The sequence below is a fragment of the Athene noctua genome, chromosome 17 (assembly GCF_965140245.1).
Source record: "Athene noctua chromosome 17, bAthNoc1.hap1.1, whole genome shotgun sequence".
NCBI lineage: Eukaryota > Metazoa > Chordata > Aves > Strigiformes > Strigidae > Athene > Athene noctua.
In genome coordinates this window covers 14776477-14804009 of record NC_134053.1, presented here as the reverse complement: position 1 = coordinate 14804009, position 27533 = coordinate 14776477, and the positions used below count along the sequence as shown (strand labels likewise).

Sequence of the window (27533 nt, the reverse complement as noted above, 5' to 3'; positions counted from 1 at the left end):
CTAGTCCATGCTGGCATCCCAGGGGCTGGAGGAGATGGGAAAGGGGGAAAGCAGTGGAGGTGAGCAAGGATGCAGCAGGGGGAAAGCAGAGGAATTAAAACCTGTAACTTTTTATTTGTTAACTAGAACAGTATCAAATTAACATCTGTGGCCACTGAAGCCTCTTTAACGAGATGTGTCGGACGCTTTATTTCCCAGGCACAGGTATCCAGTCTCATCTTTCTAAAGTTGTCTGTAATGAGCGTGGGTGGATATAGAAAAGCAAAAAAGCCCTTTTTTGTGGGCGGGAGTCGAGGCAGCATCCACCCACGTACTCCATTATGATATTCAAATGTCAATATATTTTTAATTGGTTTATATCCCCCCCCCTCCCCCTCCAGCTGCCTTTGGTAATTAAGGCTCTGTAAATAGATTTTACTGTAATTGGTACGAGAAGGAAAATTGGAGGACATTGTACAGTGCATTGGTTTTTTTTTTTTTCCCTCCCTGTCTTTCCTCTTTTGACTCATATTACATCTGTGAGTATTGTATCCTCTGAGGGAAGAGGCGGGGAGCCGCGGCCAGTTTTGCACAAAAAGTCTGAAGCAAGAGGACCAGGTGGTTTGCCTGTGGCTGGGACGTGGGGAAGAGCCAGGAAACAGCCCGGGTTACCCCTTACAGGGCTCGGCACCATGGTGATGGTACGAGCACACATCAGGAAGCAGCACAAGCTCTCTCCCAGTGCCAAACTGGGGAGACCCCCCCCAGTTTCCCTGCTGAATCTCCAATCTGCCTTGAGATGTAGCCAAAGCTCTTGCAGTTATTTATAGTTCCTGCCACAGCCGCTGTCTTTATAATTTGGGGATGTTTCTTGGCGGGGGTTTATAAACCATGTTTTTCTCTTCTCCCTTTTCCTGTTCTTTCAGCCTGTGTAAAGGACGGACTCTCTACTCAGTGGTGAGAGATGCCAAAATCGTCCTGGATGTCAACAAGACAAGGCAGATAGCACAAGAAATTGTGAAGGTATGGTATGGTGCGGGGGCAGCTTGGCATCGATGGGGGTCCAGATCCAGGTGAGAGCCCAGCTGAGTTGCTCTGAGGAGCAGGAGTGAAGAAGCCAAGGAGGCTGGGCAGGACAGCACCTCTTGGCTTTAAAATCCAGGTCTCTTAGACTTCCCTCACCCATGTTGAGCTGAACTGGGGTGGCACAAGGCTTTGCCATGCAGTGGTGAGCTTGGGGCTCATCCTGGTAGCAGCTCCTATTCCCCCTTGGAAGTGCAGGTGTTTAAGTCCAGCTTTGCTGCTGCGAGTGAGTTGGTGGTTGGATATTCCTCTCCTCTTGGAAAAAAAATAATAATCTGCTGTTGGTCTGAGGTTTCCACATCTCTGTAGTGAAAGCATCCCTGCAGCCAAGGTGCCCAGAGGAGTCAGTGCTGTGCTGCTTGTGGCAGGGGGATGTTTGTGCCACAAGGCAGAGCACGTGTACATTTTTCAGAGCTAAAAAAGCTTTTCCTTTCACAGAGATGACTCAAAAGTGCATCTTTGACACTTCAGACGTGACCGTATAAATAGATGCTGGGGAGGATCCTCACGTGGGAGGGTCAAGTGGCTGGGAAGTTGGGTCCTGAGCCATCAAAGCTTCCCATCGAGTGTCTGCAACAGCTTATTTTCCCAAGAGGTGTTGAACTGTCTGCCAGAGTATGGCTGTACTGTGATTCCAAGCATATTTAACACCAAATTATACCAAAAGTATTTGGGACATGTCCTACCATGGGATCCATGGCACTGACCCTGTGCCCTGCTGAAGGTCAGCCAACACCTCTGGCCCACAGCAAGATCAAATTATCTGGGGCTGAGCTCACATTTAACATATTTCTATGGGAAAAAAAAAAAAAAAAAAAAGAAGTAGTTTTTCTGGCAGATCTTAAATCTCCTTAAATATTCAAATCCATGTTATAAAATAGAACGGTGCATTACCCTTCTTGTTCTTATGCTATCTCTTATTATATTGCCTAGTTCGTGTTTATTTACACCAGATTTAGCAAAGCACATGCTGTTTTTAAAGTAAATTTCTTAAAGTCCCCCAAAATCTCTGGGGTCCAGCCAGGAGCTGATGGTTGAGCATAGGCTTAACTGCTTTGCTGAGCCAGTGTTGCAAGGGGCATCGTGGAGTGGCAAAGCTATGGCTGAATTCAGGGTGTCTGAGACCTTTGCTTCATTTCTATTTTTGATCCATATTTTCCACTTTTTAAAGACCTTTTTTTCCCACTGAGCAAGTGTCTGAGGAATCCCATAGCTTTGCCTTATATTTTCTTTCCTTGACTACCACTGCACTTGTGCTCAGGGTTCTCGCCTCCCAGATGTTCACAGCGGGTGGTAATGGCTGGGTTCAGCCCCTTTCTCTGTGCGGTTGCATTGCTTCGTGTGGGTTGGGGTTTTGAGGACGAGGCTAAGCAACTGCTGTTTTCTGCAGCTGCATGTGCGTTAGGAACGGGTTGGAAACCTCAAACTTCGTGGTGTTGCGAGCCATCGCCAGCACTGGGGAAGTATCACTGGATCTGCGAGATGAAAGCATCACCATGAAGAACGTTACCCATGAGATCTGCTGAAGCAAATCAGCACAATTGCACGTAGACCTGACTGTAGCCCCAGCAGCAAACCAGCTTCCCTGCGTCCCCTCTCCTCCTTGGGAGGATGGGGTTGGGTGCCCCTGCTGCAACCTGCTGCAGGGCAGAGGAGCTTTGGGTCTGCTCCAGGTCCCTGTAGGAATTAGCCGAGGTCCAAAGGCAAATCTGTGGCATGGGTGCTGAGCCCAGGCTCTCCCTGTGCTCCAGAGGGATTTTAAGACAGCAGCTCCTGCTCGCAGGAGAGGTCCATCACACCCCTGCCACGGCCACCCTGGTGCAGTGCCCAGGACACATCGGCCATTGCTGGTGTGTGCCACAAGGAGCAGTTTCTCTGCTGTCCCACCTCTCCATGTCAACTGTCAGCAGACGTTAAGGATGTTTTGGTGGACTTGAAGGTGACTGGTGTGGAGAAGCTAAGGAAAACCCCCGCATATTGCTTTGGTTGGGCTTGGGGCAGCATTGCTCAGAGGAGCTGGAGGCAGGACCATGATGGAGGCTTCTGCTCTGCTACCTGGCCACGGCAGTTGTTTAACTTTATTCTTTGAGTCCCCGTATGTGATAGGAGAGCCGTTAATCCTTATTGGATTAACTGGTGCAAGGGTTCTTGTTATGCTGTGATCCTCCAGAGGCAAAAGTTAATTTATTTAAGAAGCAAAGCCGGCAGAGGGAGCTGGCTTTTCACGCATGCCGGGCAGCCGAGCAAATTAAGGCATTACTGGGCTGAGAGTGTTTTCTCACAGATCATCCCGAGGGTGAAGGCGGTGGGGCTGGAATTTGCAGTGGGATCTGTGTGATACCCTATGGAGCAAGGCGAGGGATTTGGGTTTGCCAAGAGCTCCTTGAGAAATACATTCAGCAAAGGCTTGGCTGTGCTTGATGGATGCGTGGGAGATGTGCTCCCATCCATGCTGTGTGACCATGGGTGCAAAGTCCCTGCTGCCTGTCTGAGCTCTTGTCAACCCTGGCCAATGGGAGGGGGCTGCAAAGCATCCCCATGGTGCTGGGTCTCATCCTGTCCAATGGATGCTTTGGGGCCCTGCACTGCTCTTTTCAGGAGGAATGCTGTTCCTTGCACAACCCTGGCACTTGTGAAGGTGACAGTGGCATTTTAAAGCAGATTTTTAAACCTCATCATTATTTCATGTGCTGGGACCCAGAGATCCCTAATTAATCCCAGTGCCTGGAGTGGTCCCGGCATCCAGCTGTGGCTGTGGCACCTCGGGGCCAGCTGTAGCCCTGAATCCTTTCCTCCATCCAGCATCCCTTAGCAGAGGCTCTTCAGGATTTGACTGCCGAGGGGTGCAGTTAAACCCCCGTGACTTGACAGGTTAGGGTGTTTGCTGTCCCCTACTAGCAAGTTGTCCCTGGCTGCCCCCAGCCTTTCCTGCTGCTGGAGCACAGCCCTGCAGGTCTGTGCTGCTGGTGAGTCCTTGGTACCTTCAGGGTTTTCCCCACATCCTGGCCATTTGCATTTGAGGATTTGTGGGTTTTTCAGGCTGCTTGCCCAATTTTTCCGGATCATTTCTGAATTTGTATTGTGCTTCCCAGCTCCCCACTGGCTGAAAACTTAGAAATATATTCTTGTTCCACTGCCTGCGTGATTAATGACAATATGTGAAAAGATCAGACCTAGGATAGTCCCCGTGGAAATCCAGTTAATAAATCCCCCCATGTCAGTGATAGATAACTGATATTTGCTCTTAAACAACAGTTTGCTGGCCCATTTGGCATTTATCCTTCAGTAGCTTCCTCTAGACCACGTTTTCCTTAGTCTGCTTATGAGAATGAAAAGTGAGACAGCATGAAAAGCCCTGCTAAAGTCAGGATAAATGGCTTTTATCACCCTCCCATTCCCAGAGCTGGTTATCCTGTTGAGCTGAACGTTCGCCATATGATGCTGTCGGCAGTCTGCTTGATTTGCCGATGCTAAACAAGCCCAGTGCAGAGGAGTTTGGATTTCCCACCCATGGCCTTTTTTTGCATCATTAGCAATAATTTTAATTAACCACCAAGTAGCTTTTCCTAGGGGAAAAGAATTAAGGCAGGACTCCTGCGAGGTGCTTGTTTCCAGGCTAACGGTGCCGGTGTGCACAGAGGAAGCATTAATGGCTCAGCCAGGGTATGTGATAGCAGTGATGGAGAGCTTTGACTTATTACCCTTCTGCTCCCAGCCCTAAAAGAGAATGAAGGCGAAAACATCATCATCATTATCAAATTCTCAGCAGAGGATTTCAGGAAAACAACTGCCAGTTTGGTTTGCTGCTAATTTTTCTTGCATAGCCAATTAATCAGGAAGATGAGTGGGTGTTGCTGCAGGCGAGATGCCCACACCACAGTCCCATCACCTTCTGTGAGCACCACCTGATGCCTGTCCCAAGCCAGGGCACCCCCTGGATACCTGCCCTTTCTGCAGGGACATTTCGGGACCTGCAGCCTCTGGCTGTGGCCCACCTAGAGGTCAGTAGTGGATGTGCCCCTGCAGCACAGGGACACTTGCAGCCCGGCTCACCCTGGCTTGGTAATTGTGGGGCTGCCCCTGCTCTGGCGTTATCCTGTCTGTCTGTGCTGCTTTTGCAGTTTTGGGGTATTTTTCTCTCTCTTCCATCCTAGGGAATGGGCTACCTGCATGCCAAGGGGATCCTTCACAAGGACCTCAAGTCAAAAAACGTTTTCTACGACAATGGGAAGGTGGTGATCACAGACTTTGGCCTCTTCAGCATCTCGGGAGTTCTTCAAGCAGGCAGGTACGACATGGCATGCTGGAAATACTGGTGTTCTTCCCCTTGCCCTAGAGCTCCCCTTTGATCTGGGAACACAGAGAGGAAGCCCCAAAACCTCCTCTGCAAGTACTTTTCTGGCTCTGCAGCCTCAGTTGACACAAGGTGTCTTTGAGTGTCCTGGGACTGCCCCGGGATTTTCACCACCTCACCTCCTGGGATTTTGCTTTTGAGGAGGCTTGCTTCGGGAAAAGACCAAGACACATAGCTCCAGCAGAAACCCCTCTGCTTCACAAGCAGTGCTCCCTCAGAACGCAGCTCCATGCTCAATGCCAGCATTCAGTTTGCAGAAAAAAACCCCAGAGAGATGGTGAGAGCAGGACTGGGGTTTCTGCAGTGAGGCGGGTCTGGACTGAGCACTGAGCAGTGAAAACAAACTGTTCTGCTCCTTGGGTGCAGAAGTTGCAGCTTGTTTTGATTTGGCTTGGGTTAATTTATTTTTTAAACCTAGCGCCAGGAAGGCAGATTTGCTTTTGATCAGTAGGAAGGAGCATGATGCTGTGTGCAAGTCTCCAATAGTTTGGTTCAGAGAGGCAGGACCTGCCCCGGGGCAGGGTCTCTTGGACCCAACCTCTTCCCACGGGATGCATCATTTCCATGTCCAAACCCCTCTGCAGGAAGATGCTCCTAGGGCTTGTTTCACCAGGGCCAGCAAAGTTGGTTCATTCCTTGGCCTTTCCCTAACACTGTTGTTATAATCCCCTGGCATCTGCTTCATCTCCTGCCTCTGAGCTGATGAGCACTGCAGCCAGAGCAGCAGCCTGGGTCGAGTGGTGCCATCCTCCTGATTGTCCCCTGGCCACTCTGGTGACCTTTCGGGTGCTGCAGACATCTGGCCATGGTGTCTGCACTGAGCCAGGGCATGGAGGGAGACACGGAGAAAATGAGAGCCAACCTCAGGACATTTAGAGCATTGTGACATTTTTGGTCTCTTTGGGTTTGGAATCAAGTCCATTTGGTAAATGTTCCTTATTGAATATTTTTTTTTTCCCAGTGTTTTGAGATGTTTTCCATCTGTAGGCGTGGCAGGGCAAAGAGTTTGAGTAGCTGTGGAAAGGAAGCAAAGCAAAGCTGGGGTGGGAGGTGGAAGGAGACGGAAGAGTGAAAAAAAGAACAAAGATTATATTTTCCTTTTTTGTTAAAACAAAACAAAACAAAAAGAGTTCCTGACTTTTCCCAGTGGGAGAGTGTTTTTTCACTAGACCCCTTGTGTCAGAAGCAGCATGGGCCAAGGATGACATTATCAGCACTGGCAGCTCAGGTAGGTTTCCTCCTGCTGCGTGGTACCCACCTTCAGGTCCTTTTGCTCTCCATCACCCCACGTGATGGGGTTTGTTGCTGGAGAGGTTGTTGTGGCTGATTGTCACTTCATGGTGAAGATGCTCAGGAGATAAAATGCACCTTGGAAATGATGTATTTTCTTCCAATTTCCGTGTGATGAAGTCGAAGGATTAGAGGAAAAGGTGATGGCTCCCTCTCCATCCCACACCTCTTGCAGCAAACCAGGCAGCCAGTCTTTCCATTCTGCTTGTATAAATATCATCTGGTTTTAGCACAAACTTAGCCAAAAGCTTAGGAAGCTGAAGAAATCCAGCAATGCTGCTGCTCTCCCTCACAGTGGAGAACTGAAGCTCATTCCAGCAGTGGTAAAAGGATTTGGGCAAAAATGGCCAAATTTTGCCAGGGAACTTTGCTGTGAAGGTCAGAGATGCTCTGGAGATAAAATGAGAGACAAGATGCTGGGGAAATGGGGCAGACCAATGTGTGGCTGTCTCTGCTCAAGACTGGGATGTCATCTGGGGGATAAAGTCCAGGAGATAGTTCAGGATGGGAAGGATGGCAGTGTGGGGGTGATCAGAAATGCAAGGCTGAACAGAAATGAGTAGCATTTTGGTAGAAAAATTTAGAAGATGGGGAAATTTTTGCCCTGAGAAGCTTTCAGTGTGGCTGTCCTGGACTGCTGGTGGGGAGCTGAGAGGTGGCTTTGGGGATCCTCGCTCATCAGTTGCAGTGGATGAAGCAGCAGGTGTCTGCAGGTCTGATTTCCCTTCTCTGGGTGTTTTTTTTTTTGCTGGTTATGGTATCTCTCAGATTAAGAAGGATGATAAATCCTAGTTTTGGGTCCTTGGAGCTTACATGGACGAGCACATATGGAGAAGGGAGCAAATTTTTGCAGGTCAAGTGAAGGACAGTGATATTGCTTCAGATGTGAATGAGAAACACAAACTGGCCTCTGTTCACTATGGTTAAAAAAAAGGCTTAAAAATCTTCCTCATCCTCCTAGAACAGGCTCACCTTCAGTTCATGAAAGCATCTGGCACAAGGAGTTTGCAGTGTCAATCCATGCTGTGACATGCTTGTGCTGCTGAAAAATGAGATGGCTATCGGAACTAAAATACTTTCTTCATAAGACTTCATAATCTCGTGTCTTATCCTTGTGAAATTAGATTTATTTCTCCTTTATTTAAATGTTGTTGGGCTTAGTAGGGCTGCTTTCTAATTAGGAATGCAAGGTGGGTCTTGAGTGCTCTGAAGAGCCCTTCTGCTCTTGCTTTTTCCTTGGGGCTGGCTTGTCCTTTGGTGGGTTTAGAAGACACCGAGCTGCTTTCTGCTAGTGGAAGTGGCCAGGTTGGTTATGAAGTCAGGCAAACTTTTGTCATGAAACCTCAAATTGCTGTAATTGAACCACGTTTGGGATTGCTCTAAAACTCAGCCGTCGTTGCTGCATGCTCAGACATACGTGATCTTTGCAGAAGGACGAGGCTGGGCTTGCACGGGAGCTGCGGAGCCCAATCCAGTCCCCAGAGCATCCTGAGGCAAGCCTGAACACCACTTGTGGCATGTCACAGCACTGGGTGACTTGACAGAACAAAAATAAAAGTCCCGGGTGCAATCCTGGTCTTGTTGAGGGTGGTGGAGCAGATCCGAGTGCTGCCTGCTGTGTCCTGCTCCCTGCTGCCTGCCCGGAGATGGAGACCATAGACACAGGGAAGGATGAGCGAGCTCCTCCGTGTCTTTTCTAATTGCTCTGGTGCTTAATGCTGGCTTGTAATTAAGAGCCACGTAGGGCTGGAAGATGGCAGCAGGAGCCAGCTGGGGAGCTGAAAGCCTCCCCCCTGCGCGAAAGTGCTCTTGCCTGCAGTTCCCGGGGCCGGAGGGTCGGTGCCTCGCCGGAGCCGCTGATTGCGGCAGTGCCTCTGCCACAGCAGGGTGAAGAGGAGCTGTCGAGTCCCCGGAGGGGGCATAGAGGCTTAATCAGCAATTCCCTGGACTGTCAGTGTCCTTCCCTAGGGAGGGGGTTCCTCCTCTGAATGCTGCCAAACCTGGAGGTGATGCTGAGGGACAGGCATGGCTTTGTGGCCAGGAGGATCTGGACTGTGTCATCTTGGGATTGTGCGTATTGTGTGCACGCAGCCGCGGAGGGAAAGGCCAGCCGAGGAGTCAGCGACTGTGGGGGGAGCTTGTCATCCTGCCTCAGGGGTGGGTGAAGATGCCCGTGCCTGGTTGGTGTCCCCTGGTACCTGGCTCTGGGATTTTGGCCCCAGGCTGAAGTTCAGGAGGACAATGGCCCTGCAGCTGTCCCTTATTCCTCCACATCACCATCTTTGGGAGGGCATCAAATCACAAACAGGGAGAAATTCCTTGATACAAGTCAGCGGGCTCTTCCTTCTCTACCCTGATGTGACACTGGACAGTTTTTGCTACCTCCTACAAAACTATGCTGCCGAATTTGAGCTTGGGCACACAATCAAGCTGCTTAATGTGTTACCACCACCAGTGGTCCCTGCCCATTTCCCTGCCTGAGGACCCTTTTTAAGACAACAGTGCATCCTATGTGCCTGTTGGAGGATATAAAGGATGAAGAAGCAACCAATGTCATCCTCAGCCGCTGGCTAAAGGAGCCTAATATATTTGTACCAAGGAGGGGAACCTTGAGGAGATAGAGGAAGAGATGGCTGAGGTTAGCTGAGGGGCTGGTGAGGGGGATTAAAAATGAAGTGGAATCCTGGGTGGCAGTCTGGGATTTAATAGCAATGTAACAGTGAGGATCGGCCACTACATGTTGCGGGGCAGGGGATTATAAAGAAGCCAGTCTGCCCCCATGGTTGATGTCACGGGAGGCTTGGACACAAAGGTGGGCTAGAGGGGCTGTTTGGGACCAAACACCTGAAAACACTGTTTTCCAGGCCATTATTATAGGGTGGGTTTGATTTGAAGAGACCCTTAGAGGTCTCCAGTCCAACCTCCTGCTCAAACCACAGTGGGGCCCCCTCAGGTGTCAGTGCTGCTGGGCTTTACCCCACACCCCTCTTTTAAGGTGTTTTGGTGCAATGGTCACAGCGAGGGCCCTGGCAGACCCTGGATTCCCATCACCAGCCCATCAGAGCCGAAGCTCCCCCTTACCGCTGTCCTGTGACGAAATTGTGCCCTGCCAGGTGCAAAGTCACCACACCAGCATTTCTCAGAGGAGGGTTAAAAGCTGACTTTGCTAGGATGCCATAGGGAAAACCAGGCTTAAATGCCCTGGCGAGAGGGTGGGAGGGCTGGGGAGCTGCTCGCTGGTGTCGAGGTCGTGATGTTCCCCCCCCAGGGTACCCTTGACTTCGGCTCTGTGTTTTGGCAGGCGGGAGAACAAGCTGCGGATCCAGAACGGCTGGTTGTGCCACCTCGCTCCTGAGATCATCCGCCAGCTCTCGCCGGACACGGAGGAGGACAAGCTGCCCTTTTCTAAGCACTCAGATGTCTTTGCACTGGGGTGAGTCCCCGCTGAGTGGGCAAACTGCAGAGAACTGGCACAGTTGTATCAGGTGTGAGCTGCCACGAGCAGCCAAGAGGGGATGGGGACACCACTTGCCACAACACCCCGGGGACATGGCCTGCAGGAATCCCCATTGCGAGGCTCGGAGCACCTTCACGCTTCAAGAAATTTCAAGTTAAACCACCCCACCCCCCCAAATCACAAAATCCTCCTGTTTTGGCTATGGACCAGGGTGGCTCCTGGCAGTGGGATCTGGAACATCCTGGGGACGTCAGCCTGGTGTAATTGCTCCCCTGCATCCTACTGGGGCGGGTACCAGTGAGAAGGTGCTCCAGATGTTGGCTGGGGATTCAGAGAGTTGGGAACACAGGTCTGGGAGTCCCTGGACACCCCGTTTCCCCCCACCAGCCAGGTGCAGAGGGCCTGGCGGCAATGGATGCCACTGCGAGCTGGGGCTGCTGGGAGGAGGGAGATGCCAAAAGGCCAAGAAGAGGAGAATTGAGTCTTCTTCAGTGAACTCAGCAAATCGCTCCTGCCGTTTATCTGAAAGAGCCTCCCTTATGGCAGGAGCCCAATCATGCCCTGATAAAACCTTTCTGGAGGCGGATGTAGGGCTGGGGGTTTTACCCAGCAGATTAATTTTCTCATGGATACCTTAAAGGCTGAGGGGATTAGTGAGCATGGGGCTGTTATCGGAGGCGATATTTCCATCAAAACCACAGTAATTACTGCTGAAAGGGTCTGGCTTTTTTTTTCCCTCCCCGAGCTATAACTTTAGCACAAAAATAAAGAAGTAATTAAGGGACTGTATTGAACTAAATGTGAGTGGGTTACTTAGACTTAATTTTTTCTTTTTGTTTTGAGTGTGAGCTCTGCCCTTATGTAAAGCATGAGTTTCCTTAAAAGATTAAAAGATTTTCCCACATTTTTCCTCCTTCTTGTTTCTGCTGCCCTCCTCTGAGCCTGGGAGGCTCACAGATGATCTGGATGGTTATTGCCATCACCACTTCCCTCTAGGGATTTGGAGATCAGTGACAAAAAGAGGAAAAGACCATTTAAAGAAGACAAAAATGTCAAATTAAAGTGTGTGTGAGGGTGATGCAGAGTAGGGGACTGAGGGTGGTGGCATGCACTCGCCAAAGCCTGAGAGATCATGGAATAATTAATATTAGATGCGTGGTCTTCTTGTGCAAAGGGAGATGGAACAGCAGACTGCTTTCCACAGCACCATCCATACCTCAGGAAATGCAGCCCAAATATTTTGGATGCATCTGAAAGTGGGAAGTTGAAAAATTAAGCTCCAAACTCCCAACTAGAAACTTACATTTAACTGCATTGGATGGGTTTGGGCACCTTCAAAATGCCCATTCCTCTCTGAGCATCTCATCCTGTGCTGCTGGGACCTGCCCCTCTCCAGCCCCCCAATTCCTCTGTGCCTGCAGCACCTACAAGTGTCTCACATTATTCAAATTTTTGGAGATTTATTGCCAAATGGTGCATATTTTTCCAAAATGAGGAGAGCCGAGTTCCAAAATCAGGGAGGCCCCGTATCCAAGAGCGATCTTTCATTTATCAGACCTCCTCCACCAGAGTTTTCCACCCTGATGCCATTTTAACCCTGATTCTTGCTGCTTTAACTGGCCGTGACGGCATCCCTTGAAGGGAAAAGCAGCTCCAGGGAATTTGTCTTGGAAATCAGGACCAGCACTGCAGGAGTCGGGGCTCATCCAGCCTCTGGGTTCCAGAAAATGAGGACGCAAAACTCCCAGGTGGTAGCGGGGGCGGAGGACCGTGGGGGCAGCCGCCAGCTCAGTAGGAGATGCCCTTGTTTTGGGATATTCCCTTGGATTTGGGAGTCCTCATGGAAAGAAGGGCTTGGCTTAGCGATAAGAGTGGTGCAGTGGCAGATGGCCGGGGGTTCACGTGTGCCATCACCTGGTGAGGGCACGGAGGATAGTTTATGCCATGGCTTGGACAGCTTTTTGTGGCATGGAATGCTTTTTGGAGAAGAAAAAGGGAAAAGTCAGAGTGAAAGCGAATGCTTGGGTTCATCCTTCCCTGGTGCTCACTGCCTGGCACAGCTGGAGCAGGTGGCAGAGTTAGAAATGCCAGCCCAGCAGCTGGACTATGTATTTACCCCCCACATCGTCTATTAAGCTGCTCCATGGGCAGTGGGGTGAAGCGCTATTGCAGCCTGGCAGGAGATTCCCACTTGATGTAACAGGCTAGCTGGCGGCTCTGCCCATGCTTCTGCCCGTGTCTCTGCCCGTGCTTCCCATCAGCCTCCATCCTTCTGCCCACAGGACAGGCTCTTCCCTGGTGTAAACTGGGGACTGTGGCAGGCTGGTGGCTTGCTCCTGGTCAAGTCAACAGCCTCAGTTTCCCCATCTGGAAAATGGGAGCAGCGATATCTCTGTAATGAATGCTGACCACTCTGGTGTCATATCTGGGATGAAACTTCTCCTGGATGTTGGTGATTTTGGATGTGGGTGCAATGGCCAGACGTGTCCTGCCTCAGGATGCCTCCCAGCTCCTCCCATCTCTAATCCCCACTGTCTCCCAACAGCACGATCTGGTATGAGCTGCACGCACGGGAATGGCCCTTCAAGACACAGCCAGCGGAGGCAATAATCTGGCAGGTGGGAAGAGGGATGAAGCCCAACCTCAGCCAGATTGGGATGGGCAAGGAGATCTCGGTAGGTGGTGTGGGGCAGGTGCTGGAGCCCTGTGTGTGTGTGCATGGAGAGGGAATGTGCCCCACTCGCACCCACCCCGGGCAGAGGGTCCCTTTGAGATACACTCTGTGCTGCCCAGGATCTGACAGCAAAAAACCAAGGGGTCCCTCCCTCCCCAGCCAGTGGTTTGGTCCTGCTGCTGTGCCACAAGTATCAGCTCAGCTTGCACATCCCCTCTGCCCCAGCCCTTCGCAAGGATGTGGTGATGGAGACGAGGTCTTCACGGCATGGACACATCCCCTCCACTCCAGCCCTTCACCAGGGTGCAGTGGTGGAGATGGGGTCCTTGCAGGGTGGACGTTGGGTGTGGGGGTTGTGGTAGGAGAGGGACTGGCTTGGTTTGCTCACGCACTCACCCTGTGTGGCTACAGGACATACTCCTCTTCTGCTGGGCCTACGAGCAAGAGGAGAGACCCACCTTCACAAAGCTCATGGACATGCTGGAGAAACTGCCAAAGCGCAACCGTCGCCTTTCCCACCCTGGGCACTTCTGGAAGTCGGCAGAGTAAGTCCCTGCCCCTGCGTGTCCCTCCCTGTGCCAGCAGACAGCTCCGTCTGCCCTCCTTGAGACCCTGCTCTCACTGTTAGCAGCTGGTATTGGCACTGGGGGAGCACAGGGACAAGCTGTGGGTGGGCAAGGGTGGGTAAGAAGTATGGTCACAGAGTGCTGTGCCCGTGCCAGTTGTCACTGCAGCACTGGCTGTCCTCGCTGGGGTGAAATAGTTGGAGATGATCAGGAGGAACCTGGCGATGTGTTCCACCAGTGCTGGGAGGAAGAAGCAGGGTAGGTCCAGGCGCAGGCTGGTGCCAGGACCTTGGGGACATCTCCTTTGGGGACATTAGTCAGGGCTCCTGTGCCTGCCTGTGCACCACACTCAGAGTAGTTTTTCCTCCTGGAAAGGCAGTTTTTCCTTCTTTTGCCCAGATTAATTGATGGGGGCTTGCCGTGCCTGGGGTCCCTCCCTAGAATTGCAGCTTGTGTCAGGCATCACAGCTTCCAGCGGTGGGAGAAGGGAAGGTCTCTTCTTCTCCTGCAGACAGCCCATGGCCAAATCCTGCTCCATTTCATTGCTTTGGATTAGTCACATCTCCCTGCTTCAGCAAGTGCTGCATAAATGGGTCCCCAGTCAGGGTTTCAGGATCTGGCCTGTTGGTAACAGCAGGAAAAATGCAGAAGAATCACTTAGAAACTCATTTTCTTCCCTTGAATTTGTCATATTATGACAAATAGGACCAAACGCCATGCGGAGGTTGCATGCATGGGGGAGATTTTTCCTTCTCCCAGCGTGCATCCCCAGACCGCGGAGGCTGGAAACTGGGATGGGGCGGGAGGGAAAGATGAACTAAGGGAGCGAGGTGAGGGCACTTTGGACTGCTTCAAGCACCCATCTTGGACTCGATCAAGGGTGAGAGATGCTGATTTCTCCTCCTGCATCTGATAACAAACCTCCTTGCTTCCTTATCTGTGTGGCAAGTGCAGGTGGCCCCAAGGCTACAGGCACAGCAAAAGCTGCTGGAGTGTCCCCTGTGCTACCTCCCATCCCCATGTTTTTGGGGCTGATGAGGCGCTCCCAGGAACAGCACAAAGGCAGTGGTCAGATGGCCCCCAAATCACCCAGAACGTAAGCTGTTAATCAGGAGGGAAGTTAATTACCAATCCGTGCTCCAAGCAAGCACCAGGGTGGCAGCTGGGCAAGGAAAGCTGAAGGTTGATGAACCCCAAAGCAGCAGGCTGTGTAATTGCTCACTTGGGTTTGGGAAGGTTTTTGCAATCACCAAGCCACGCTCTGCCTGCCATGGGCTGTGGCTATTCGGCAGCTTCCCCTTAATTACCAGCCCCCTCTTTTTCTCTCCGGGGAGGGAGGATGCTTCAGCTCGTCACTCACTTTCCATCTGAGCTGCCTCCTTCCTTAGGGACTCGGCTCCGGCCACTGTTGCCGTGTGAGGTCCTGGCTTCCCTGCAGGGTCCCTGCTCGCCCAGGAGTTCCAGCTGTGCGCCGGGATGAGCCAGCTCTGCCATCCCTGCACGGAGGGGATGGGGGACAAAACCCCTGGTGGGTCCTGCTGCTGGGAGAGCCTGGACACGCAGGGAAGGGGTGAGGTGTGTGGTACCCAGCAAGCCCTTTCCTCTCTAGATGATACTAAACCTGAGAGCTGTTTGCACCAGGAGGACCTAAACTGGGCTGGTGGGGAGGTGCAGAAGTGCACGGCTTCCCGCGGTGCTGCTGCATTTGGGAGCAGCCCCGCGGCAAACCCATTCGGGAAGGGTTTTTGCAATGAGCTGCCCTGCAAAAACCCCACGGTGCTGTGGGGCAAAGTGCCCAGTGCTGACTCTGCCGTGTTGTGTCCCTTCCAGGCTGTGACGGGAGGAGTTAAGGGACGGTGCCTTCCTCCCCCTGTGGTTCTCCTCTTCCTCTCCGCTTCCCACCCTGTGCTACAGAGGAGTAGCGGGCGCTGCAGGCCGACTGCGGGATGGGAATGAGCCTCTTCCCCCACAGTGATTCACCTTCAGTGATGAAGCCTCTCTGCAAGGGCTGGAGGAGCCGAGCCGGCGGCTGAGCCCCGAGAGCCCCGGGGGATGCTTGGCTGCAGCAGGATGGGGGCATCGAGCAGCTCTCCATGCACATGGGGGCAGGTCTTGGGTGGTTCCCTGCCAAGCAGGGGCAACCCATGAGGCAGACGGCTTCAATTTAACCCCAGGGCTCCTCTGGGCCCAATCAGCATGGTCAGTGCTCATGATGCTTGGTTGGGGAGGGCTTGCTTCTTGGTGGGTTTATTTAATTTTTTTTTTTTTTTTTTTTAATGAAAAAAAGGGGGAAATGTTGCTGATTCATGAGTTTAGCATTGGAGCCTGCCAGGGCCAGGGAGTGCTGCTGCTATTAGCTGCCCCCCGTGGGGAAATGCATCTGCAGAGCCAGAGCTGGAGGAATCCTGCTCCCCCACCCTCGGCAGCCCCTTCATGGGCAGCAGTGACCTTTCACAAGTGGCTTCTCTACCTCCCAGCCATGCCCACTTATGCTCCCCCCCAGGTCTCCCTCTCAGCAGGACGCATCTCCACATTCCTGTTAATTTAGCCGTTTGCCCTGGTGCGTATCTAATCAGCGAGCCTTTCCCTCTCACCCTCCCCGGTGCTGCTTTGCTCTTGGCTTCGATCCTCTCTCCTGAAGGCTCTCCGAAAACCCCAGGTCTGGGGACACTCTGTGGCTGGACAGAGCGGAGTGGCTGGGGTTGGGGTCCTTCCCCTCCTGTTGCCTTTCCCAGGCTCATTGCCAGAGCCAGGGATGCAGACAGGCTCTGGTTGTACAGAGCATCTCCCTTCCCAGCCCCACGCGTGGCAGCCATGGACATCTCAGCTGAATAAGCAGCCATGCCCTGGACTGTTTTCCCCTGCATATCCATATTCCATCAGCCAAATCCTGGACCTTCCTGAAGAGATGGTCTTTGGGCAGTGTCTCAGAGATGGTGTTGCCATCTGAATACTGTGTGCTGGTATTTCCCTCTCCCTATCAGCTCAGATGGGCCCTCGAGCTCATTAGATGAGCTGTCAAGTGACAGATGATAGCAAATTGTGTTTTCAGGCCCTTATTGAGCATAATTGCTTGACAGGAACCATCCTGAATAATTCAATTGTTGTCTAAGTTAGCTTTAATTTGGAGACATGAGGAGGCTCTGCAAACTAACCAGCCCTAGTTTGTTTGCTGCTCCTCTAACTCCCCCTTGCCGGCATTTGAACCACTTTAGCATAAGTAAATGAAGATTAGAAACCTAATTGCATCTAGGAAGAGGTGTTACTTCAATCGTGGTGGCATGTGCAAAGGTGCTTTTATTTCTTAAAATTTGCACACATGCATATGTGTAAAATCTGAGGTGGGCAGGAGAAGGGGAGTGAATCTGGCCTCCAAGCATGCTGGCAGAGGGTCAGTCTGGATGAGTCTCCTGCTGATGCTTTTGAGACATTTGCTGTGCCATGCAGTCACATCTCGCTCTCAGATGTTTTGCAAGAAGTGGGGATGATGCTTCTGCCTTTGATGCTGAGGCCAAGTGGAACAAGCCAATGAGGGCAGGATGAGCCCTCGTTTATGCTAATTGCCACAGCACAGGCGGTTTTTGGTCCCCTGGGTATGACGCTGCAGAGCTCAGTGTAGGTGGCTGAGCATCACCCCATCCCAGCGATGAGGAGGGATGCTCCATAGCTGTTTGCCCTCTTCCTCCTCCACATCCCACCTCTTCCCTTGCTAACACACACATCCCCCATCTTCTTCATCTCACCCTGGGCCACAGCAGCAATGTCCTCTGCTGCCCACCCTCCCCATCCCAACCCTTCCCCGCTGTCTCATGCCTTCTCCATCCTCTGCGCTTATGCGCACGTGTGCCATAAACGTTGCACTAAGCCTCAGAGTCTCTCTGAGTTTTCACCAATGCCTTCACCTGCAGTGGTCTCGAGGTCTGTGGGAGGGAGCACATCTCCATCACTGGAGGTCTCAGCTACTGGGGGCGTGCGGGGAGGTCTCACCATGAAATCACCCAAACCATGTTCAGGTGGAGTGATCGCTGTAGAAAGCTGGTGTCCTTCTCGCTCAGTGGTTTTAGTTTCTAAGTAGGTGTGAACTTCCTAGGCGAGCAGTAGCAAGTGAAACATATTGGAAGGATGAAGGAGGTGATACCATGGGTGATGCTCAGCACCAGGGGTGGCAAAGTGCTGCAGCCTGATAGGCGTTGTGCAGATTTATGGTGGAAGGTACAACATCCATCTTGAAAGACTTACTGTGGGTTTGCTCTCAGTGCCCCAAGCCCTCTACTTGCCTGGGAAGTCTCACCTTGACATATCCCCCCATGGGGTCTCACCAGCCGCTGGCAGATGCCTGCTCTATTTTATAGACCAAGAGTCAAGGAAACAAGTGAACTGATGAGCATGTTGGTTTGGTTACCCCATGGCATCAGGTCCTCACCAGGAGCACAGGGCTCTCTGCAGCAGACTCAGCCAAGCATTCCTCTCCTGGACTGCAGGCATCTGAAAGGAGCTAAATGCTTCTATAGCCAACAAATCTTGCCAACTCTTCCCTCATCTCCCTCCTTTTTCTCCCCCCCTTCCCTCACCATAACGTCTCAGCCAGGCCATGAGCAGAGCCATTGCACAATAGTATCGATGGAAAAATAGCTGCCCTGTATTTATCGTAAATTAGCTCAGAAGAGCAGCTCCTTCCCTTCCATTCAGCGCAGCAACGGTTGTTTATGCAGCCGTGTTATTTGCATCATGCCTTCTTATTTTTGAAAGTCTTAATTATTAAAAAAACCCCAAACCAACAAATCTTACTTTTTTGTTGTCGTTGTTCTTTGTTTTTTGACTCCGTCTTTGTGAGGGTTTTTTTTCCCCAGTTTAAAAATATCCAGCCCTCCAGCAGGGAGAGAATGCAGGAGAAGCTCTCCACAATGCCCTCTAATAGGAGATCCGAAGGAGCGAGAAGGTCCATCCGGTGGCTCAGTTAGCTGTGTGAGCTAGAGAAGAGACAGGGGTTGTTTCCAGATGTACTGGGTGGGAGCAGAGCCAGTTTTAGCACGGTGGTGTTTTGAGCAGTATCTTGAGATGCAGGGAGGCCATCCCCAGCCCCAGGGTACATCCTTGAGCTCTGGCAGCGGAGCAGCCCCAACGATGCTCTCCTGGCCTGGTCCTCCAGCTCTCAGCTGCTTTATCCTTTCAGTCGCCCTCCGAGGCTCTTCCCTGAGCTCCCCAGTCCTTGACTTTGCTGCTGCCTGAGGTTTCTTTCCGGCGTTACACTGTTCAAGGGGAATACCGCATTTGGGGCTGAGTAGTGAAACCACTATCAGTGATGGAGGTGGTGGTGCTGCATGGCCCCAAAGCACTATGTCCTCCTAGGGCTGCTAAACTATATCTCCCAGTTCTGCTTCTTCTTCAATCCACCTTTCCCCCACAATGACCCAAATCCTTACTGAGCCACGACTAGGCAGTTCCTGGGGATCATGAGCTAAGAGTCCAGCCCCGATGACTTCTGTCCAGTACTTGACCATGGCAGGAGCTGAGATGATCAAGATTTAAGACAGACAGTAGGCAGAAATTAATGTCTTGGAGGTGGAGGAGCTGGTCAACCTTTGCTAGATGCTATGGAAGTGTTGGTGCCTACAGCTTGGTCCCTTTGGCCATGCTAAGGAGAAGGGTGATGTGTTGGTGGTGCCATGAGATGCTGTCTGCACCCCCCAAGTGCCGTGGGGAGCCCTGGGTTGAGCCTGCTGGTGGATGGCACTCTGCTGGGCACCTTCACTTTCCTTCCTCTTTTCTTCGCCATTTATTTATTTTAATTTGGTTTTGGTTTTTTTTTTTTAGTTTTTTGGCAAATAGTGATTCTTCTGGAAGCTTGGTCAGCTGCAAAAGCCTTCTTTAATTTCTGGTCCCTGTAAAGTACGCTGTTACATTTTCTTGTACATAAAGTATATATAAATATATATACATATTGCTATATGTATGTATATAGATATATACATATATAATGAGCTCTAAATCCTGTACAGTTTCAAACTGAACTCGATGGCCTGCTTTGTTTTCTCTGTGTTAGTTCTGACTGTTGCAGAATGAGCTGACTTTCATTTCCCTTTTCCTCTTTCCCTTTTCTTTTTATAAATATATACATAAATATATATATATATTTTGTTGTCGTTGTTGCAAATCTCTCGTCACTGGAAAAGAACAGTTGATTCTGGTGCAAAAAAACTATCACCCACAAACCAACAACAACAAAAAAATTGCTGAGAAAGGCACGATGGATCTCCCTGATGTAAATTTGTACAGTAACATTTATAACGTTTTCTACACTTGAAGAAAGTATTTATAATTTCAGCTGTCTGACTGAGTGCGAATCTCTGTGACCTGCAGAAATGGATAGCCATTTGTTCCCGTGGTTTCTCGTGCAGTGTTTGGTGAGGTGACAGTGTATGAATTATTTATGCCAATAAAAAAAAAACCAAACAACTTTGAAAACCATTGCACCCCTGTGCTGTTCTGCGTCCCCGCGTGGCCACCTGCTCCCTGCCCTCTCCCTGCTCTGCCGCAGCATTGCATCCCAGTGATGGGGTGGGAGTTTTTATCTGTGGAAAGGTCTGGACCGCTCTCCTCCATCAGACCCCCAGGAGCATCTTGGTGCCAAGCTCTGGTCCAGCAGTGCTCGGTGGGAAACACAGTGCTGCTGAACTCCCCTTTTCCTCTTTCTCAGCGTGTCTGCTCACAGCCCAGCCCTTTGGGGATGATAATTCACAGCAAAGATTTCAGTGGGAGCTGCAGGGAGATGCAGCAGGCAAAACCATGGGAGTAGGACAAATTATGGGGCAGGCAGCAGATAAACCTCCACATGGCTCTGCTCGGTGGAGGGGCTGGGGCCATGGTGGGGGTGTGTGCCAGGGGGATGCTCTTCCTCAGCCAGTCCCCCATGGGGAAGGCTGAGCCCAGTGATGAAGTACTGGAGGCTCCTCGCATCTGCTGCTTTGTTTGTTTGCTTCTCCCATGCTGTTTTACTGGGGACCCACCATAAATCTGTAAAACAGCCCCTTGGAAAGCAGTGGAGGCATTTGCTTGAGGGGCTGGCGCAGGCGGTACTTGATGGCTGGAGATGGAGAAGAAAATCACAGAGGGTTCATGTTGCTTCCCCCCTCTCCTTCCCTCCTCACTATCACCCGAGTGCTTGAAAGGTAAAATAATAATGGCTCACCATTAATAAACCATGAACACTCAACACTTCTCCTGTTGAGGGCTTTTCATCTTTCAAAGCCTGCAGGAGCTGGTGAGCAATTAGACCTGGCACATCCCGGGTGGGGAGTGGTGGCGGGGCCAGCCAGAGGGATTTTCCTGGGAAGGATGGAAGGGGGGTGCTGTGATCAGGCATGGATCTCCCAGTGGAGAGTAAAAACAGGGGATTTGGGGGTAAAGAGTCACCACTTGATGCCCTCTCCATGCCAGGGAGTTTGCCACTCCTCTGTCTCCCTTGCAGGCTATATGGGATGCTGGCTGCATCACAGTGTCACTATCTCTTGTGTATATGCAATAACCAGGGGGTTAAATCCTGCTGGTGGTTCCCCTGGTATAAACCTGGAGGGCTCCCACCAGTCTGGAGCATAACTGGTTGGCACTGGTACGTGTAACGGGGCAGCCAGAGCCCTGGTGGCTCCAGTGCTCCAGGGACAGAGCCGCTAATTGAAATGCCGGCGGCAGCGCTGAGCCCCTGCCGAGCCCAGCACAGGGATGCTGAGCTCGTTCCTGCCTTGTGGCTAATGAGATGCCAGCACCAGGACAGGGATAAATGTGCAATATATCCCTAAAACAGCCTTAACAATGGCGTTGGCGGATTAGAGGCGCCTCTGAATACATATCTGCAGATACACGCGCGCACGTGTGTGTGTGTGTATTGGAGAGCCACTTGAATAAGCACACGTGTCTGTAATCTCCCTCTCGCTGTTGATGAATCACGAGCCATTAATATTTCACAGGCGAAGAATAAATGCAGGGAACAAAAGAGGAGCTAAACCCCCAGGACATTGGCTCTAGTCCTCCTGCTGCTGCTCCCGGGTGAGCCCACAACCATGCTGCAGGACCGCAGGTTGGGGCTCAGGGTGAGCATCGCCCCCACCCGGGACCAGACGCTGGTGGCATCAGCACAACTGGGATGCAGCCAGCCTGGCTGATGTGAGAGAGTATGGTCACCAAAAAAACAGGGCTGTTTTCTTTGGGCTAGTAACTCTTTTGAGGTCAGCCATGTTGACAGAGGAGGATAGTAGAGGGCATCTGTGCTTCCACCAGGGAGGGCAGCTTCAGAGATACCCCCATGTGTCCTGGGTGCTGCTTGTTGGGTGACCCATCCTTCTTCTGGACACACAGAGCTGCCTTATACACACATATTTTCCTTGACTTCCCTCAAAATAAAGCATATACTGAAGCTTTTTATTGACCTGAACTTAAAAAATATATATGGGCACCATGATGATGATCCTGGCTGTTAGACCTGGACGCCAGCCACAGGCCTCTGCTCACTGTGGGGACGGCGCTGTCACTGCAGGGACGGTTCCAGGCGCCGTGTCTGCTGCCGGCAGGTTTGGGTTCCTCCTTCCACTCTATATCGGCAGAAATGGGAGAAAAAAAGGCTGTCTGGGAGCCGAGCCCTGAGGATGAAGACTGGCAGTGGCCCCAGACAGCACTCCCAGCAGTCCCAACCTTGTGCTGGGGGGTGGTTGTGGGGGGCTGGGGCTGCACAGAGCTTTCAGAGCAGGAAAACCACTGGATTAACACAACGCTCGTGCTGCAGCCAGAGCCAGGATGGGGGTAGAGAGGGTCCTGCATTGCTGAGCCAGGCCTGGACCATCCTGCTGGTGCTGGTCCTCCCCAGGCCAGGCTCAGCCCTGGCACGGGCTGGTGTTGTGGCAGTGCCTGACAATGGGGTATTGTTCTGCTGCTGTAATTTATGTCTCCTCCCCAGGCTTGTCTGGGCTTTCTCAGGAGCCCCAATGAGCCCTTGCTGATGGAGCAGAGGGCTGGTCCCCTCGGGGGGGGGCCCAAGGGTGAGCTGAGCCCCCACAGCCACCCCAGCAGGGACTGGGGGAGTCTTGCCTGGGTGGGCATGGGCTGGGGGATAAGGCATAGCTCCAGCCCTTCATTAGGGCTTGGTTAGCTCGTCAAGGGCTGTCCTGCCCCAGCAGCAGGACACGCTGGGATAGCCAGAGCCTGCTTCGCCATGAATGTCCTGGAGCGCATTGTGGGGGCTGCAGGGAGCCCCGGGCATGCAGCTGGTGATGCGTGGACTAATTGGCTGCTTCTGCCGTAGTCACCCGCCCTTTAACAGGATTGTTGCTTTGAGCTGGAGCAGAGCTGATCCCTCTTTGCAGAAAGACCCAGCTTGTTAGTGGGATTAATGCCAGCTGGGGCATATAAGGGAGCTGCCCAGCTTTCCCCTTGGGGATTCCATCCTTCTTTATCCAGCTGTTGGGGAAGGGGCTGTGCTAGCCCCTGGATGAGGCCCTCATGGGCCTGCTCTCCCATTGCTCAGCAAATTCCCTTTCCTCACCTCTATTTTTATGCTGTCCTGGAGGACAGAAACCTGACCCCTGGCTGCCTTGCCCTGTGCCTGGAGACATTATGTGAGCTCCTGCTTGGCTCCTAGCACAGGACTCTTTCCTCCTGTCAGCTCTGGGAAGGAGCAGTGATTCTGAATTCCCAGATTTTTGCCCTAAACTTTGCACCTGCAGCTTCCTCTGAGGGTTAAAGAGCCAGGCTGTGCCCTCAGCAACACCAGGTAGAAAAACTGGCTGAAGGCTTTCCTGGGCCTTGCAGTTATTAATTTATTCTGTGTTTTGTTGGGATAGGGTGGCTTTCAGTGTCTGTGCAGCAAACCCTGGACCTGGAGGGTCAGGGCACTGCTGTGTTGGGTGTGCTGCGAGGTCCCTGTGGTGTGGGGGTGGGTGTGCTAAGGGTCACCTTGGAAAATAAACCTGTGGCTCGGGGTTTGTGCCTAGATACTTGGAGGGCTGTGCTCACCCAAGTGGCATTTGGATGTTGTGTTGCTGGCAGTGGGAGAGCTGGAGGAGAGGTCATCCCACTGGGGCACCGGCTGACCTTGTCTGTGGGGTGCCAGGCATTGCTGTGGGTCTCTGGAGGGTCTAAGGAAGACCCTGTGCCCCCCAACCTAGGGGCAGAAATGGGGTAGAGATGCTCTGTAGTACCTGCAGACTCTGCATCCCCATTTTCAAGCTAGTGGCCCAGCAATTTGTCACTTGTACCAGGTATGGGCATCACTGCCAGTACCATGGCTGAGCCTTCAGCCTCTCCTCCCTTCTTCCTTTACTAGAAGCCCCTGTGGGGAGAACTCAGCTGGGTGTTACTCCCCCTGCCACCCTGGTCCCCTCCAGCCCCATGATGATGGGCAGGGCAAGGGCACCATCATGATTTCACCTGGCTGCGGGTAGCAGGACATAAGCAGAGCCTGCCAGCACATCCTGCCTACATGGGTTTGTTTTCTGGGAACACTGGGCTGCTGTGAGCAGGACCAGAAACAATTTTTTTCCCTGAGCATGAAAACAAGCGCTTCTGCCCATCTCACCCTCTGAATAGCCAGGGCAGAGGGGTGCCTGGTGCAGGGATTCCCTGCAGGCTCTCCCCTGCATCTGCAGTGGAAACCCACACTAGCTGCAATCTGCTGGGGCAGTACAGCCCTTCTGCAGGGCAGAGGGACATGGCAACTCCTCCCGCACTAGTCCTGCCATGATTATACCCAGTTGTGCAGCAGCTTAGCAGGGGATTTGTGAAGGTCTCTTGGAAAATCATGCTCCATAAATACCTATTTATCTAGGGAGGGCTCTTGCAGCGTGTGGTTTGCTGGCTGATGGGGCCGGAGTGCTTGGGGGTGCTCCAAGCTTGTGAACCGTCTGCCTCTGGATCTGCTGGCACCTCTGAGCTGATGTTGTACCAATGGACTCTCGTGGCCTTGGTCCCTGCCCTGTGTCTGGGGGGGATGGAGGAGGGGACAGCCACCCCTAGGCTCATGGACACTGAGATTAGAGTGGTGCCCCTGCAGTGGCTGAGCCCCGGGTTGGGTTTCACTCACTGGCAGCTATTTTCAGGCCTGCAGAGCCAATGGGTGGTAATGCTTGTGTCTGTGTGTGTGTGGAAAAGTGTGATGGGTCCTTACTCAGCCTGGCTATGCTGCTTTCTTTTTTAGGATCTAACTAACATACCCTTATATTCAGCTGCTTGTTCCATGCAACCCCTCTTCCAGCATCCTGGGTGGGGATGAGTCCTTTCTTATCCTTTGCATGGGGAAGTTTGCTGCTCAAATTAGCCCATAGCATCCTACCATGTGGTGACTGGACTCTGCTCCCTACCCAGAGTCCCCTCAAACCAACACGTTGGGCTCCTTCTAAGTTCATTTTGCATTTAGAGTGGTGCATCCACGCTGGTGGAGCAACTAAACCATGGGTCTACCAGGTGGCACTGGTTCTGTGTTGGTTTTGCAGCCTACACATCATGAATCCTGTTTGCATCCACAGGGATGTGGGGAGGCTCCGGGCAGCCGCTGCGTGGGAAGGGGAAGGTTTTGACAGTGAGGATCCCTTGCTCTATAGCTGAGTGAACACTCTTGGTGGTTTCTCCCAGGTCCTGGCCCTGGACTTGGCTCAGAGTAAACCTGCCTCGGGTGCTGGGAAGAAAATTGATTGCCCCATTATCAGCACATTCTCCCACACCTTAAATACAATGCACCTAGCAGGAGCAGGGCCCCTGGGTGCTGCTTGCCCACACTTGGTGGGTGCAGGGGAGTGGCTCAGCGACAGCCTCCCGGGAAGTACCTAGGGGACAGTCTTTCCCTGGGGGAACAACATTGCGGCCAACCCCAGCGGTGAGTGAGACCTGGGCTGTGCTGGGGCTGGTGGGTTGAGACCCCAGGCTGAGTCCATGTGTGCCAGGGCTGGCTGGGGCCCTACTGCAGGGACGCGAGCTATGTGCTGGGGTGTCTGTGCTTGGGGGGGCGGGGGGAGGAATTTTGGGGCTGAGTGGCTGGGAAGGTCATGCTCAGCTCCTAAAAGGGCAGACAAAAACTGTTGAGGAAGTTCAAAACACTATTCCCTGTGGAAATAAGGTGGGAAAGGCAAAGGACTTGCCTTCAAATGCTTGGGAAGTTGATAAAATAGCAATTACCCCACTGCTACCGGTTCCTGTCTGGATGCAGCCCCAGGACACCCCTTCAGGGCTTCCTTCTGCACTGCTAGAGGTGTCCAAGCCCTTTCTCCAAATGCCTGTAGTGGAATATAAAAATGGCCTGTAGAACAGCACACAGCACCTTTTTGGCTGCCCCCTCCTTGTTTCCATGAAGCTGACGGATGTGTGGGGATGGAACCTGGGAATCCAGGGCTGGGAAGCCACAACCTGGGGCTTAAAGGCAGAAACACTGAGCTGCCCTGGTGACTCTGTGGTGAGATGGCTGCTCAAAAGCCTTTCTCATGGAGGCCTATTGGTAAAAGAGCCCAGGTGTAGAGTTTTGTTCTTGGCTTTAGAAGAGGAAAACGTGGGGTTAAATTGCTCATTGCCAAACAAAAGTGGGGTTTTGCAGGCTAATGGTGAGTGACTGGAGAGCATGCAGAAGAACCTTCCTGCTCTTGAGAGCAGAACAGTGTCTGAGTCACCTTGGGATGGGAAGAGCTCCTGTGAAGTATAGCAGGGACCTGATCTATTGGTGTTGACAGCAAGCAGGGCAGGATGTTTTTAAAACTATTTTTATTTTACAAGGTTTGGGTTCCTTGGGGTTAAGCTGAGGCTTCTGGGCAAGAAAGCCACATCCACTGCTGGTGCAATGTGCAGGTCAAGCACATCCCTCCCTGCTCAGGGCTGGAGAGCTCTCACTTGAGGTTAAAGTCTCTTAAATTTAAAGTAGATTGCCTCTGCACCAGCCGACCTGGGGAAGCTCAGGGGCTTTGCAACAGCTGAACCCCATGCTGAATCAAGGTACATTGCTGGGTGGGGCGTTTGGAGGGGACAGAAGAAACTGGGGCCCTGGTGATGATTTAATATCTAAACACTGGTTTAATGAATGTGGCAGCCCTCTGGTGCATCCTATTTCTCTGGGCACACCTGACTCTGCAGCACCTGGGGGCTGAAGTTGTGGCCAGGAGATTGCACGTGCCTTTCTCCCTCACTTTGTAGCTGGGAAAAAAAAAATCAATGCAAAACCCTTCAAGATGCCTGGAAAGACCCATTATCTCCTGACTGAGCTGGGAAAGTGAAGTTCAAACAAAACCCCACTGCTGTGTCAAGGACGACGGCTCCTTGCTTGCTCTTCTGGGAGTGGGTTACAAAATCCTCCTTCCTTATAGGTATATAAAATATATTTGGTTTAAGGCAAAAAGAGCCTTGCTCGCCCTGGCTGTGGTGTGGAAGCAGCTTTCTCCCTGGGTCTGTGACTTGCTCTGCTTTGGAAAAAGCATTTTGCAGAGGAGAAGATCTGAATTCCCTGTGCACATGTTCCCGGGAAGCAGGGGCCAACCCGCTGCAGCCTGTTCCTGCAGCTGGTGAGGGTTTGCTGGGCTTTCTCCTTCTACTTTTTCCCATCAGCTGGGTGTTTTGAACTCAGAGCTGAAGCTTTCTCTCATCCTTGCCCTCCTCCCTAACTCCACCAGCTGGTCCAAGGGACAGACTGACCCCAACCCACTAAATGCCTGAAAATTAGCCAAAACCCACAACTTGCGTGATTAGGCAGGTGTAGAGCAGCTTCCACCTGGGGACGTTAAAAGTTATTGAATAACCAAACACTTTCGTCAGATGCTGATTGCTGCTGGGGACTCTGTGGGTATTTTAGTCACCAAAACCACGAGCAATTTCCCCCCATCCCAACCCTTGGGGAGCCCAAGGGGATGCACTGGCTGGGGTGATGGGCAGAGAGAGTCCTGGGAGAGCTGCAACATGCTGGGCAGGGCCTGAGGAGGGGATGAGGACGCTGCTGGGCCCCAGCGAGGGCGAATGCCACCGTGGGAAAGCTGGCTGGGGCTGCGCAGCCGGCTCGGCACCGCGCACGCAGCCCTCCCGCGGCTCCCCCGTCCCCTCCGCCAGATCCACCGCAAGCAAAGCCTTTTCTCCCCGCCGCCCAGGGCCTCTCTTCCCCCGCTCCGGCCAGCCCCC

At 52.2% G+C, this 27533-nt stretch overlaps 1 protein-coding gene across 3 annotated transcripts in view; it reads left to right on the top strand.

Moving 5' to 3' along the window:
- KSR2 (kinase suppressor of ras 2) overlaps positions 1-27533 on the top strand; it is a 124602-nt gene that overhangs the window by 67603 nt on the left and 29466 nt on the right. Inside the window, exons 15-20 of one of the 3 annotated variants that reach the window (XM_074921389.1) lie at positions 906-1002; positions 5217-5350; positions 10008-10139; positions 12709-12838; positions 13249-13382; positions 15234-19835. In XM_074921389.1, the coding sequence (XP_074777490.1) occupies positions 906-1002; positions 5217-5350; positions 10008-10139; positions 12709-12838; positions 13249-13382; positions 15234-15240 (634 nt within the window). In that variant the 3' untranslated portion in view covers positions 15241-19835. Of the gene's footprint in view, positions 1-905; positions 1003-5216; positions 5351-10007; positions 10140-12708; positions 12839-13248; positions 13387-15233; positions 19836-27533 lie in introns of those variants that run through there. The other 2 variants (XM_074921391.1, XM_074921390.1) reach the window with 2 other exon arrangements.